At 40.5% G+C, this 14,703-nt stretch overlaps 2 protein-coding genes across 2 annotated transcripts; one reads left to right on the top strand and one right to left on the bottom strand.

Moving 5' to 3' along the window:
- The first annotated feature begins 8,342 nt into the window (after positions 1–8,342).
- Positions 8,343–10,617, top strand: otol1b (otolin 1b). The gene is made up of 4 exons (XM_062419558.1): positions 8,343–8,745; positions 8,839–8,928; positions 9,563–9,634; positions 9,719–10,617. The coding sequence occupies exons 1-4, from the start codon at positions 8,343–8,345 to the stop codon at positions 10,615–10,617; spliced, it is 1,464 nt and encodes a 487-aa protein (XP_062275542.1).
- A 690-nt stretch (positions 10,618–11,307) lies between these two features.
- Positions 11,308–14,107, bottom strand: LOC133980547 (high affinity immunoglobulin gamma Fc receptor I-like). The gene is made up of 6 exons (XM_062419301.1): positions 14,083–14,107; positions 13,938–13,973; positions 13,268–13,558; positions 12,691–12,963; positions 12,044–12,319; positions 11,308–11,889 (listed from the first exon to the last, which is right to left on the bottom strand). Exons 1-6 carry the CDS (start codon positions 14,105–14,107, stop codon positions 11,594–11,596), a joined length of 1,197 nt encoding a protein of 398 aa, XP_062275285.1. The 3' UTR covers positions 11,308–11,593.
- Between the last annotated feature and the right edge of the window lie 596 nt (positions 14,108–14,703).

Genomic DNA, 14,703 nt, shown 5'->3' with positions numbered 1-14,703 from the left:
TCAGAGACATCTGTTATTCTCAGCCAGTGTCTCCTCTGCCAGAGTGTGTAAAGGGATAGTTTGGTCTTCCATAAACCTGTCACACAGACTGATGTGATGCAGGACTCACCTCTGTCTCTGTCCTTGTGTTCGGCATGACTCACATGCTGTAAGTAGCTACTTTTCTTTAGTTTACTCTTACTCACATCTCCTAGTACTATTCTGCTATATTGCTCCCATTTTCATTGCTCATAGCTTCTTCATGCAAAGCCTTGTCCTCATACACACTTTACCCGTCTGTATGTTTATCAACTGGTGCAGTTTGTTTTTGAGCTATGACACACACACACACACACACACACACACACACACACACACACACACACACACACACACACACACACACACACACACACACACACACACACACACACACACACACACACACACACACACAAACAGGCGTTATATTAATTGCTGTGTTTTTTTTCTTCTCTCTGATGAATGGGAACACAGAGTCGGGGAGATGCTAGCAGGCCAGTGTTTGGACCACTGAAGGAAAGTCCTAGTTTCAGCTTTGCATATCACTCTGCAATCAAGAGGATAGAGTTTAGGATGGGTGAATGCCTTGGTGAGGCAGTTATATTCGTGCCTTTCATCGGTTGTGCTTTTTTGAACTGTCACTAATCAGAGCAAGAGAAAGAGAGCGGCAGCTAGTTTATAATTAAAGTGATAACTACAACATCTGTCTCCAGAGTGACAGCGAGAGAAGAGAGAAGAAAAAAACACAGCAATTAATATAACGCCTGTTTGTGTGTGTGTGTGTGTGTGTGTGTGTGTGTGTGTCATAGCTCAAAAACAAACTGCACCAGTTGATAAACATACAGACATTCATTTAAAAAAAATCAATACTCATCTACTCTAGATGCGCATGACATATCCACTTGTCTCAGCAGGGGGGGAGCTGAGCCCTCCATATGTATCAGAGACAGAGACACAGGTGGATTATATAGACTGTGGGCCGCCACAGTCTATATAATTAAGGGGAAACACTGATAATTTGTTCATTTTTAGGGGTGCTGAGATCAATTTCAGACCCCCTAAAAAGGGTCTGAAATCGCCCCTGCTCTTCACCTATCTAAACCTGACATTTTCTCATGATATTCTGCATAGTGCACATTTTTAGGACTGAAATTGCCTCAGTGTCTTTGAAGAGCTGTCCTATGTTTACAGGTCACATGTTAATTTGTATCCCATGAAGGAAGAGGTCAGAGGTTATCTCTTTACTGACAAGATGTAAACAAAGCTATCTGAAGACACAAACGCTCTCAACACACTCAGCGGGGTGGTGGTGCATTGTTTCTCTTAAAGAAAACTCCTAGCAACAGTCAGGTACACAGACGGAGATGTATGTGGCACAGAGAAAAACACACACGTGCACTTCAACACCCCTACTTACCACCAGGTTTCAGTTTACAAGAAAACCCCAGAAAGTGTTCAAATATTAATATTATTGCCAACACACACACACACACACACACACACACACACACACACACACACACACACACACACACACACACACACACACACACACACACACACACACACACACACACACACACACACACACACACACACACACACACACACACACACACACACACGTCCCATTACAATGAATGTCTCCAAGGTAATAACCTAAGGCTCCTGTGTGGCCACAAATGGACTCACACTAATTGTAACTATTTTTTACAGTAGGTGGTGTATTTATTTACACTAGTAAACAATTGACATTTTACAAGTAATTATTAGGCTTCTCTGAATTTGTAATGCTTTCTTCTGGAAACAAAATCAAAACATAAAGTATTTTATTTCCAGTTTCTATCATTCATCCTCACTTTTGTTAAACTGTTGTTTCTTTTTTTTGTGCTGTACGTTATGACAGCAACATGTCACTGCAATGTTCATAAAAAATAAACAAGACAAATACAACAGCTGTTTTTGCTCACTCTGTTGTGTCTCCTGTTTGTCTTTGTATGTAATTAACACAACTGCAGGAAATATGTATTCATACATATACATAAACATAAAAATCCACCAGGTTTTAAAGGCCACGTGCAGAGATACATTTAAAAAAAGCCTTCTTAAGTGCTTGTACTTGAACACCTTTAAACCTATTGTCACTACTTACCATCAGTAACTTGACACATTCGATGTTTTAAGTGGTGCAAAATCAGTGAATTTTACATTTTATAATCTGTTATGACTTCAAGGTGTTGTTTTGCTTTCTTGGTCTCTAATATGGCCAGTAATTTACTATTTTTCTCTTAACTGTGTGAATCATGTAATTCATTGTAAAACAACATTTTGCAGTGTTTGAGAGAGAGAGAGAGAGAGAGAGAGAGAGAGAGAGAGAGAGAGAGAGAGAGAGAGAGAGAGAGAGAGAGAGAGAGAGAGAGAGAGAGAGAGAGAGAGAGAGAGAGAGAGAGAGAGAGAGAGAGAGAGAGAGAGAGAGAGAGAGAGAGAGAGAGAAAAGACAAGACAAGACACTACCCTGCTATTATAATGTATTATAGTGCCATTCAAAGGTCTTCTTTTGAGGGAACATTGTTAGGTCTTCTGGGTTTGGGTGTGCACATCTGAATCTGTGATTCAGATGTGTATATGGAAAAAGTCAGGGGGTTATCTCAGAAAAGGTGAATTCATACTGGGTATAAAATTGTGTTTTTCGCCCCCCATTAAACTAAAATTCAGGAACATTTTGTAAGCTATCAAGACTTGTAAATATTCTTCGATCGTTTTCTTTCTTTACTGTAATTTCATTTTGAACTAAAACTAAGACATCACATCCACTGAGCAATAAGTAGCATAGCTCAGATTAGACAATCATGTGTTAACATGATTTAGGAATACAGTCACCAATAGAGATCAGGTATTCACAATCACATTATTATAGTTTGATTATAATTGGTGTTGTATGTCTACTGCATGTAAACAGCAGTTTTCTTTCTAGACTGATATCCGTGCAATCATACAATGTTTGTGCTGTGGCATTCATAGTCATTGTGCAATTACTGCTGTACTCTGTTGATCAAAGATGGAGGAGAAATTTACCTCAAGACACACCTCCCAGCTCCACAGTATATCTGAATTATGAATCAGTCAATAAGATCCTAGGAGGGGCTGAACTGATAAAACCTAAGTACCAGTAAGTCATGAAACCAAGGCTAGAGCCAAACCCGGATGCAGTCAATGGACTTCCTAATGGACTCACTACAAATTAAATCATGCTGTTTATAGATGTTCACAAGCAGCATATAACATACAGGAGTGTTGTGTTCTTACATGTACTTGTGAGTGCAATGTCAATTTGGACATGGTAAATAGTGTACAGGCTTTAAAGGACCAGTGTGTAGGATTTAGTGGCATCTAGTGGTGAGGTTGCAGATTGAAACCAACTGAAAACCCCTCCACTAAAAACATTGTATGTAGAAGAACCCTTTGGTGGTCACAAAACTCATGAAAACATTACCAAAAACATGGCAGTACAACATGGGGGCCTCCGTGGAAGAGCCCCATTGTCTAATATAGATAAAAAGGGCTCATGGTAACGAAAACAACAACAATTTTCAATTGATTATGCATTAATTAAAATATACTAACGAATATTATATACAATTTCTGCAAAGTCTGTTCTGCTACATGCACTGGCGGATTGCACATTGGGAGCACCGGGACAATTCCCGGTGGCCTGATAGTTGTTCTGGCCTGACTTGATCAGTCAACTTCACCAGCAACAATATAGTGAGCAAGAATGAATTGCCGGATGCGCAAACCGATCAAATCCAAAATGAAACAATGTGGGAAAAGATATTTACTGAAAAATGTCAAAAGTTAACAGTGTTTTATATGTTTATAAGTAATGAACTTGTTGAACTTGAATAATCACTTCTGTTTTCTTTGTTTCAGAGCTTAAATATGGACATTTGTTTTTTTTGATGGTTTGTTTGGAACATTTATTAACTAGTACATTTCTTTCCTGTGCTTTGTGGGTGTGTCATCATCATTCATACCTATACAACCAGCAGTTAAATTACTAAAGCACAAATATTTTTTTCTAGATATAACCTCTTAATTTTTCTCTCAGAGTGCACCAGAATGATGGATTTGACTTAAAAATGTACAAACATTTTCTTCTGGGGGAGCATACCCAGACCCCCCTATAGGGTTGGACTGAGGTCCAACTACCATAGTCTCTCAAAATTCCACTGGATTTGTAATATCAAATTAGACGTGTGTTGTTCTATTTGTGTGATATTTTATACAATTTACTGGCAATATGTTATAAATCATAAAAATTAAAATAACTGCATGAAAAGAGTGGCCTGGAATGGAGTCAAATTCCCAGCCTGAATTATTGTGCCAGTCCGCCACTGGCTACATGCCATTAAATTTAACACACTAGACCTTTAACATGAACTGATATACATGCATTTGTGCCTGCTCAAATTTGTGGTATCTTAACAATCACTTAAGTAATTCAAGCTCTGTGACCATAAGGAGCTCACAAGTCTGCCACCAAGTGGTCTAGTAGAGAAACAATGATTCACTTATTGCAGTACAGGAACCACATTCTTTGCACAATAAAAAAAAAGCTGTCACTAACATCAGTCTCTTGTTATAAAATAAAAATAAAAAAGGGAAATATTCCTTCATGACATGTGTGCAAGCTGCTGTGAATGAATGTTTGACAAGTTACCATACATTTTTGTGTGAAATACACAATAGAGCGCGAAAGTGATTCAGTTTTGTTGTTCCACTAGATACCAAGCACACATGCAGAATTGGAAACAATCACAGGAATCATTAGCCTAAATAGACACATGAGGGCAGTTGGTGTGCTAAGTATGGGACCTTAGTTTGTGAATGTAGGTAGTGTATAAGGTAAGAAAGGTATCATGAGGCTGCTGGTGAATTTGTAGGTTATGCAGACTTGGAGAAAGGGGTATAAGTTGTTCAGAAGGAGAAGTGGTAAACCTTCCATTCATAAACATGGAGGCACAACTCAGTACAGGAAAGCATCCAAAAGCTTGTAGGGCCGATACTGATCCCCATGAAACCCCCAGTGATCAGTCCTCTGTGAATTATATTTACAGACAAATTATAACACCTGTAACACCACCTAACAAACAAGACTTTCAGCTGCTATTAAGCTACTCTTTGTAGAAATACGCATTTAGGAAAATGCTTACTCACTTTTTTGTGAAGAGAAGATTGAAACAACTGTTAGGTTTGTCAGTCAAATATGAAGCTGGAGTGAATAGCACAGTTAGCGTAGCTCCACATAACCTAGTATAAGTTGTAACCTTCTGACAGGGCAGAGGTAGCTGCCTTAGCTCCTGTTGGTTACAGGCTGTTGGCTGTAGCCTTATGATAAAGTCTGTCTAGGATGTTGAGGAGTCAAAGACATTCCTGTACAGCTGAACAGTAACCTGGATACTGTTAGCATCACACAAGGATATGAATTAACTGTGTTTTGTGTTTCCATATCCCTTTACATGATTAAGAATAAGATATGACTAATGTCCATGTAAAGGTACTATTTGACAGACTATATATTCCAGAAGTTTTGGCTAAGTTCAATAAAGTTACATATTTCTCATAATTGTCATACCATAGAGCAATAATGAACAGATCAGTCCCTTTGAGGGTGCCAATTGATGTTTCCTGCACATATGTAAGAAATTTCGAGAGTAGCATCAATTATCTGATCTAAAAGCAAGAAAGGCAATAGGCCCTAAACATATTTCCATAAAATGTCAGACCATTTCTTTAAGCTATGATGCAAATTTAGTTCTCTGATTGCACAATCCATCTAGCAATGATGAATATTGCAATAACTAAAACTACTTTTCTCTTTAGGAAAACGGCAGAAGGTGGCAGAAGAAAGTGTTTTTGTACTCTGCCTGACTACATGAGACATGTCTTCACTGCCAGAAGATTTCTTGCCAAAGTCATTAGCTGCTAATTCTGCCGGGATCTAGATTTTCTTTGATAAGATCCCACAGTAAAGAAAAAAGAGCCGTCTTTGGCCTTACTAGTGCTGGCAAGTACAGCAGGGGAAATAATCATAAAGAGAATAGGGGGTTGCTGTAAACAAGTCTATCTTATTGTTTTACTCTCACCATATCTAACCAACTCTATACACATTCACTGCAGCTTCAAGGTCTCCTTTACTGAATAGAGTTAATGTAAGGCAATACACCTTCGTCCATTCATCCAAGTCCTCTTTGGTCCTCTCTCTGCTCGGCTGCACCCTCTGAGTAAGTTAACTCTTCCTTATCCCTCACTCTATAGTGCATGTGGATGGAGGCTGAGGGCAGGGCCAGTGCCAGTGTTAAATGAACGGACAGGTGAGCGGCGACTGAGTCCTCTGTGACCAGCTGGGCACTGTAAGATGACCGTCGCTGTTGTGTGTGGTCTGAATGGGGCTGAGAGACGATGGGGGTTGAGGTCGGGCATGGAGAACCCCAGAGGAACCTTTCTCTCTCTCAGGTGCATATCTTACACTGCATCTGTTTGTCCTTTATGGAAGGGCAAGTTGGGACACTTCACCTGAGCTGCTGGGAAGGAGGGAGAAGAAGAGGAGCATGTAAATAGAGGTGAGGAGATAAAGAAAAATATGCATGAGAAGAGAAGATCAAAATGGTATAAGTAAACATAAACTTCTCCTATTTAGTAGCTCCATCCTTGTCCTCTCATCTCACCGTCACCCCTCTCTGTTTCCCACATTTCATTTCCCTTCTTCCTGCTCACTCACAGCTTGTCATAGATCCCTCTTAGGATGTGAGGTCTTTGACAACTCAGGCATATCCACTGCTCAAACATTCATTGTCACTGGCAAGTCAAGAGTTTCGACTAGACAGCTACCAGAAAATCACTTTTCTACAAAAACCTGATGCTATCTCGTTACACCATAAGAATGAATCATTGTCCTGCCACACAGTATGAATCATAGTAAGAAAATGTACCTGCCAGGAGTCTTGGGTGCTCATGTGCAGAAAGTCGGTCACAGTGATCTGGTGAGCATTGCAACTGCATTGATTTAAGGGAGATAAGCAGCTACCTTTGACGAACAGCTCAGGTTTAGCAACTGTTGAGTGAGGAGATTATCATTGCTCTTTAAGCTAAAGCTTTCTTCTGGATGTTCACCAAGTGCCAGTAGATTGTAGATACTGAGCTCCCAGTGCTGCTGCACACCAGTTTGCAGATCAAGTTGAAAGTCAAAATTAAATGTTTTAGATATATGTATTGAAGATACATCTTATTGCCAAATTGCAAAATTCTGTGCTAAAATGGTTTGCACTTTCCCACCTGAAGCTACATGCAGAGTGCTGCTGAAATCTACGCTTGAAAAAAGGCTGTTGTAGTGCTCTGGCCTCTGTCACAGAACCCTCTTTGCTTGGCTTTGTCCAACTGTAAGAGCAGGGTAGTTGGTTGGATGTTGGAGGAATGCCTCCCATATCGGGTAACCCATTGCCCAACGGCCTTTGCTCCTTGCCTAGCTCGCAGTGAGGGAGTGCTCTCGGCAGGTGCTGTATCCCGTGTCACAAAAGCACCTTTCTATACAACAGGGGTACAGAGAATGGGCCACAGCACAGTGGTTCTCCTTGGGTCGGCTCCAGCCTGTCGTAGTTGGATTTCAGACCTCCCCCTGTGCTTCTAGCAAACACCCTCATTGGTGGGGAAGTTCTTTCGCCCAAGCCTGGCAGAGATATCAGAGAGACCTGGAGCTCCTTGGTGTTGCCTCCAAGCCCCCGCTAGAGGATAAATGACCATACCACTTATGCATAACTGGGTGAGTCTTTGTTAAATTATATAATCTGTACAGAGTTGCATTACAGCATGGCCGATAACCTACTAAAACCATCAGTTAATGTGTACTAAATGCTATATCTAACTTGACAAGCATACTGCACCCAATACAATACAGGTTTTCATTCCAGTTACTCAATTAATTTACTCACAAATAACAATTAAATCAGCTCTCAGATGTAATTAGTCATGATGGTACATGATTGACAACAATGTTGCTCCAACCTGAGATTAGAAGCATAGGAAATCTGTAAGAAGAATCTATAGAAACAGAGAAACAGAGAAAATGTAGCAGAAGTGAAATGGTAAGAACAAGATTGGGAAGGATTATCAAATGAGAGGAGAGATTACATAAATTGTCAGTGCTATGAGTGATTTACTACAGTGGATTTCTTATCAGCATGTGCTATTTTGTAACCTCTTGTCTTGACAAACAAACAAAGGAAACATGTGTGAACTCATCTTTTCTCAGATCCCAGGCAACCATGAGGATTATCTCCTGTCAGTCGACCCATATGGCTGTAGTTGTGCTCACACTCACTGTGGTGTTCTGCGCTGAAGCTAAGACTACACAAAAGCCCAAGTACCAGTACACCAAGAAGCCCGTCTCTCAGGTCACCATGCACAACCCTGTGACCACCAGCATGCCCAAGACCCTCAAGATAGTGGCTAGCGCAAATCCGGTGGAGCCAAAACCACTGCCTGCCACAGAGAGGACTACCTACCCCAATCAAGTTTTCCCACAGTACCATACAGAGAGCACAGAGCCCCCTGGTGTTGGCCCGGAGAACTACACCCTGGATTACAATGAGTGTTACTTCAACTTCTGTGAGTGCTGTCCACCTGAGAGAGGCCCCCGGGGGCCAAAGGGAGACAGGGGCCTTGCAGGTAAAAGACTGATAGAAAACTGCTGTAGATCTAATTAATTAACTTGTTTGTTTGTGTCCAGCATTTGAACTTCACTTATATTTCCTTATCTAGGCCCACCTGGTGAAAGAGGAATTACAGGAGCAGCTGGTTTACCTGGACCACCAGGTCTGAGTGGTCCTATGGGGTTAAAAGGAGACAAAGGTGAGCATAATATGGTTAAATGCACAACTACTGGCACCAACATCTTCTCCTACCTGCCAGGGCATCTCTTTCCTTGCTTTATTTTATTTTTTTAACAAAATAAAATATTATTGGAAACTAGAGAAAGCTATGATGCAGATTTAATTTTCTCCAAGTAGCGGTAGTATGCTAGCTATGAAACTAAATTAAACTGCTTAACTAATTTTAACGTAACCTAAGTATGCACCGTGCAGCTGTAGGGGAAAATAAATAAAAATATAACTAAAATAAACTATAAATCAGTGTAAGTGTCAGAAAGTACTTCATATGAAAGGTTAGCACTCCACGCTGAAAAGCATTTTTTGTTAATCCAGCATCACTGATGGTTAGGTCAGGAGTGTGGTTTGTTGCACCTGTTATAACACCAAACAGTGTAGTCACAAGGTGAGAAGTTATACCACTGGAGGACTCCAAAAACAAGAATTTCAGGGGTGTTAAGTTACTTTTTAAAGGGTAAGTACACCCTCAGTTTCAGACAGGACCCCTTCCACTTTCACATTATGTGCTTTGTTGTTGCCAACTGTTGACATACTTATCAGTATTGTTATATTTTATGAGTATAATAAACAAAAATTTACATTATGTTGTTTCTTAGGGGATAAAGGTGACAGAGGAAACAGTGGGGCAGCTGGGCCACCAGGTGGTCCAGGGAAACCAGGTCAAAAAGGTACAGGAATATTGTGACTTGTTCAGGTGCTTGTTACATTTATATTGTTTTTACAGTTATGTCACAGCGTCTCTTACTCTGCAGGTGATGTTGGTTCAAAAGGGGAGAAAGGTGAAATAGGGTTGCAAGGAGTCAAAGGTAATTGTGGGGAGAAAGGTGAACCTGGCCAGAATGGGACTGCTGGTGAGAAAGGAGAACCAGGAAAAGAGGGGCCATCTGGACCTCCAGGAGTGGCTGTAGAGCTAGGCCCTAAGGGAGATAAGGGGGATAAGGGAGAGTGTGGCACATTTGGGGATAAAGGACAGAAAGGTGAGCATGGAGATTCTGGGCCTCCTGGCATCCCAGGAGGGATGGGAATCCCAGGAATAAATGGCAGGCATGGTTCCCCAGGTCCTGTAGGCGTACGAGGGGATCCGGGACTTCCTGGACCATCAGGGGAACCAGGAGTGAGAGGGCCTCAGGGACCACAAGGCATAAGAGGGATGCTTGGGCCAAAAGGAGATAGAGGGTACCCTGGGATGAGAGGGGAGCGAGGCATTCGTGGGTTCAAAGGAGCTAAGGGATCAGGGGTCCCCCAGAAGCGCTCGGCCTTCAGTGTAGGTATCTCTCCAAGAAAGTCTTTCCCTCCCTCTGGTTTCCCAATCCGCTTTGACAAAGTCTTCTACAATGAAGAAAACCACTTCAACGTCACATCCAACAGCTTCACATGTGTCCACGCGGGGGTTTACATCTTCTCCTTCCACATCACTGTGCGCAATCAGCCACTACGAGCCACACTGGTGGTGAACGGGTCGCGGCGGGTAAGAACAAGGGATTCTCTGTATGGCCAAGACATCGATCAGGCGTCTTCTCTTGTGGTGCTGCGGCTGGCGGTAGGTGATCAGGTCTGGATGGAGACATTCAGAGACTGGAATGGGGCATATGCCAGCAGTGAGGATGATAGCATCTTCTCTGGATTTCTGCTCTACTCAGACAAAGCCTGATACTCACAAATAAAAATTGGAAATATCTTGATCTACTAGAGTGTTATCCATATCTGTGAAAAGGCCAAATACTGGTGGTGTTACAATATACTGCTACTCCTGAACTCTTCCAAAACTGTACTGTATGCTGCAGTGCAAGTAGTCTGAGAATTTAAGGACACCTTGCAAGCATTTTCTCTTTTTGCCTGATGTATTAAGCCTTTAAGCCCTAAAACTCATAACTCTTAAGTATTTATTAATAGTCGAAATACTTAAATTATACCCTCAGTTAAATACCATGACCCCATATCACGCTTACCTCACTGTCTGACCCAAAAACATTAATTTCACAACCTTGTGCTATGATGCTGTTTTATTATTTTGTTTCTTGCATTCTGAATATTTCCTTCATAACAACACTATCAATGATGACCTAGGCTATCAGTATGTAACTACAAATAAGACATAGAAATAAATTATGTATGTCTTTAGTATTCAGAGATTATCACTGTGATGTACAACTGTATTATTATTCTTATGTAAAATGTGGTGAGACAAGCCTTGCTGTTCTGCAGTGGATGAATATAATATCCACTGTCATGTTATTTTACAAATATGTCTATTCTTTGTAAGCAGTGTTGCTGTACAATATGGTTGTAAAAAGAGATTGTGTTTGCAGAAAATAAAATCCAGTAGTACATATCATTTATGGAATGCTTTATTTCCCTTAAGCAAAAATAACATTGTTGTCATCATCAATACTGTTGATCCAGTTAGTTTTCTACAGGAGAGATCATGAATTTAATACCTTATAATCTGTTAAATTAATGTTATACAAAGAATCACATATACAAGTGTACAATTGCAGACGACTGTCCCTGTACGATTGGTATCAGATAGCTAAAGATGTGGACATTACACATTATTACCCAGATTGGATGATTAGTTTCTGAAATGGGGTGTAAAGTATGATAACTTGTCACTAGGTCAGTGTCTGTCACATGTCACCAGACCCCTCAGATATAGTGACAACTTCTGGGGTAACAATTTCGGTGACTGTAGATAGTGGAGTGCTTGGTGCTGGCTGTGAAGGCTTCAGAAGAGGAGGTGAGGGCTGGGCGTGCTCCCCTGTAGGCTGAATAATAGTAGGAGTTGCAGCGGATTGTTGATGGATGGACCAGGCTGCTGTGGGCTCAGCTGCAGGAAGCAGGGAGAGATCTGGGTTTGGGACTGTGGGAGCTAACGGCCTTGGGTCTCTGGGATGAAGAGCTGGAGGCGTCATCATTTGTGGTTCTATTAGGTCAGAGACAAGTTGACCTCTTAAATTGCGGAAATGTTGTGCTATGTTTCACATTTTTGGGAATTCTGGAAGTAGTGATATTGGAATTAAAAAGACAGGCATTTAAACATAACATTTAAAGTGAGGAGACTAAACAGCAACAAGTACCTTTCACTTCTCCAAAGCTTTTGGGTTCACTCAACCTAAAGATGCCCAACACAGGCACCTTGGCCTTGCAGCTGTAATGGCCTGGGACCCGTCTGGCCAGATCATGGTTCTCAGAGGTTGCTGTTCCCAGTCGTTTGTTATTCTTGTAGAAATAGTAGTTTATTGGAGGGGCAGGTGCACGGGCGTTGTATTCAACATGGCAGACGAGCTTTATCATATTTGCTGGTACCAGTTTATCGTCTGCAACAATCTCCAAATATGGCTGCGTCACAACCTCTGAGAAAGAGCCATAGAACAAAAAACATTGCTGAGACAGTGGATTTAAAAAATAATAATTTGGCTATACATTTTTTATTTTTTTTATTTTTATTTTTTCATTGGTATTGAAGCAGAATTATATACAGCTGGGGTTACAATAGACCACAAGTAAAGTAAATGAATGTGATCGAAAATGTAGACATAGGAGCATCTGTCAGCTGCTAGCATGACTGTAGACTCATTTTCTGTTGTATATTCATATTTATTATTATTATATTGGAAATTCATTAAGCTGGGAATGACTGTGCTTAACCCTACTTAACATATATATATATATATCCTGTAATTATAACCAAGCTCAGCAAATGCAACTTAGTACTTAAACTCACCTGAGACCAGCACTTGAGTTTCCACTGAAATTACAGAGCGTGTACGTCTCTCTATATCCCAGGATGCCCTACAGGAATACAGTCCTTGGTCCTTCACGGCCAAGTTGGTCAAGTGGGGATGTGGGTTCAGGCCACTTTGTCTCATAACTTCAACACCATCTTTGTACAGGATCACCTCTTGGAGTACAGGGTTGCCTCGGACACGACACGTCACCGTCAAAGTTTCTCCAACAAGGGCAGGACGCGGTGGGACCTCCAAAATAGCCCACCCTCCTGAACAAAGAACACAGTGAAGGATTTTACGTCATGATGTTTCTTATATTGATGATCACAGTAATAATTGCAGCATGTTTGAAGTCTGTTTTGATTTCAACACCTGCAAGTTTGTCTTTTTTTCTAAAAATGAAACAGAAAAATCACCATGCAGTGCTTAAAAAAGCTTAAGGCAACAAGAATTTCAGTGTTACTGACTTTTCAATTTTAACAGGAGAAGCAGAAGTAGGACAAAGAGTACATTTGTGACCTGACATGAGAACCACAAGAGATTTTCTGTCGATACTAATAAATCAGGTCTTACCATCCACGTTTATCTCCACAGGCAGACTTGGGAGCGTTCTTATGTTTCCCACCAATGTGTCCCTCAATCCTTGGCAATAAAATTTTCCACTATCACTAACAAAGGCTTTCCACAGAGTGAGGTGCTCAATATTCTGTGAGAGCTTCTTAGATCCCTTGAACCACTCAATAGTCCAGGTGGACCCGTGGACATCAGGAATGCTGCATCTCAAACGGACGCTCTCCCCGGAGAAGATCCTTGAATCTCCTGACACCAGCTCCACAACAGCTCTGAATGAGGCCACAGAGGGAACTGCAGAGACAACCATGGATTAGCCCTAAACAATCAACAACATTTAACATCCAGCGACCAAGTGAACCCGCTTCTGATTTGATATTTGTACATTTTATCTGCATATTTCCACTATTTTTATCAAATTTTTTATCAAACCCAAAATCCCTATGATTTCCTATAAAATCCCTATGAAACTGAACCCCTTAATGTCTTCCCTAAAATTCCTTAAAATAAATAATGGATTGAAATAATGATGAAAATGTCCCCTTAATTTATACCTTAAAATGCCTTAATTTTCGAATTAAGGGGAAAATTCAGGGATGGTTTTCGTGCTAAGATATGTTAAGTTATTCTCCAGTACATCTTGAATATAATTATAAGAATATTTGGTACATACCTTCAGGTACTACAAGCAGTGGTATTGTTGAAAGAACTGAAATAGGAAAAAAGATTTTAGATTGAATGACAAATTTCAGTAGATAACAATATTACCAAAGCAAAAAGTTTGTGAGATATTGCAAAATGAGCTGAAGAAAACTCACCGAGGAGGGCGATGACCGTGTCCATTGTGATTTCTGTTTGTTGGAAATAGAGACTGAAGACGATTCTTTTATTTCTGCTGAAGAGGGAAGTGAAAATGGTTTCCTGAGCTATAACAAATCACACAGGACATCCTCTTTCCATGAATAACACAGTTAATCTCTGACATACAGCTATTTGAACTGCTTCTCTTTGAAGAAGGAATGGGTGGTATTATTGTATAAAAAGGATCTTCATCTTTTGTTATGGAAATGATTTACTTAAATCATTTTACATTATAGAAATATTGAAGTGGACGCCTGATATTTTTTTGATGGCACTGTTTTTGATTTCTACAAACGTCATCATTTTCAGTTTCTTCTAAATGTGTGCTAAATTTATGCTTAAATCCATTTGAGGTACAGCATTTCTCAATCCTGGGAAATTTATGACCAGAGTTGAGGAAATAAAAGTTACACACACGTTTTCAGAATTCAGCTTCAGTTGAAATGTACCCACATCCTGAGAGAGAAATATGGGAAAAAAACAACAAATGACATCACATAGTGTAGAAAAAGGTCGAAATAAAACCCATTTTAAATCTCTCCTTAGTGAGGTGGGGAGCACTTTCATTACAAAACAAG

This window comes from Scomber scombrus, chromosome 5, assembly GCF_963691925.1.
Source record: "Scomber scombrus chromosome 5, fScoSco1.1, whole genome shotgun sequence".
NCBI lineage: Eukaryota > Metazoa > Chordata > Actinopteri > Scombriformes > Scombridae > Scomber > Scomber scombrus.
The sequence above is the reverse complement of the archived record's forward strand: the minus strand, read 5'-3'. Positions and strand labels throughout refer to the sequence as shown.

What these genes read in the sequence shown, in the direction of transcription:
- otol1b (XM_062419558.1), top strand. Translation starts at nt 8,343, where the DNA reads ATGAGGATTATCTCCTGTCAGTCGACCCATATGGCTGTAGTTGTGCTC. An exon ending in GGGAGACAGGGGCCTTGCAG is followed by an intron (nt 8,746 to 8,838) that starts GTAAAAGACTGA and finishes TTCCTTATCTAG; the next exon opens with GCCCACCTGGTGAAAGAGGA. An exon ending in AGGGAAACCAGGTCAAAAAG is followed by an intron (nt 9,635 to 9,718) that starts GTACAGGAATAT and finishes CTTACTCTGCAG; the next exon opens with GTGATGTTGGTTCAAAAGGG.
- LOC133980547 (XM_062419301.1), bottom strand. Translation starts at nt 14,107, where the DNA reads ATGGACACGGTCATCGCCCTCCTCG. An exon ending in ACTGCTTGTAGTACCTGAAG is followed by an intron (nt 13,559 to 13,937) that starts GTATGTACCAAA and finishes TTGTCTCTGCAG; the next exon opens with TTCCCTCTGTGGCCTCATTC. An exon ending in AAGCTTTGGAGAAGTGAAAG is followed by an intron (nt 11,890 to 12,043) that starts GTACTTGTTGCT and finishes CTGACCTAATAG; the next exon opens with AACCACAAATGATGACGCCT.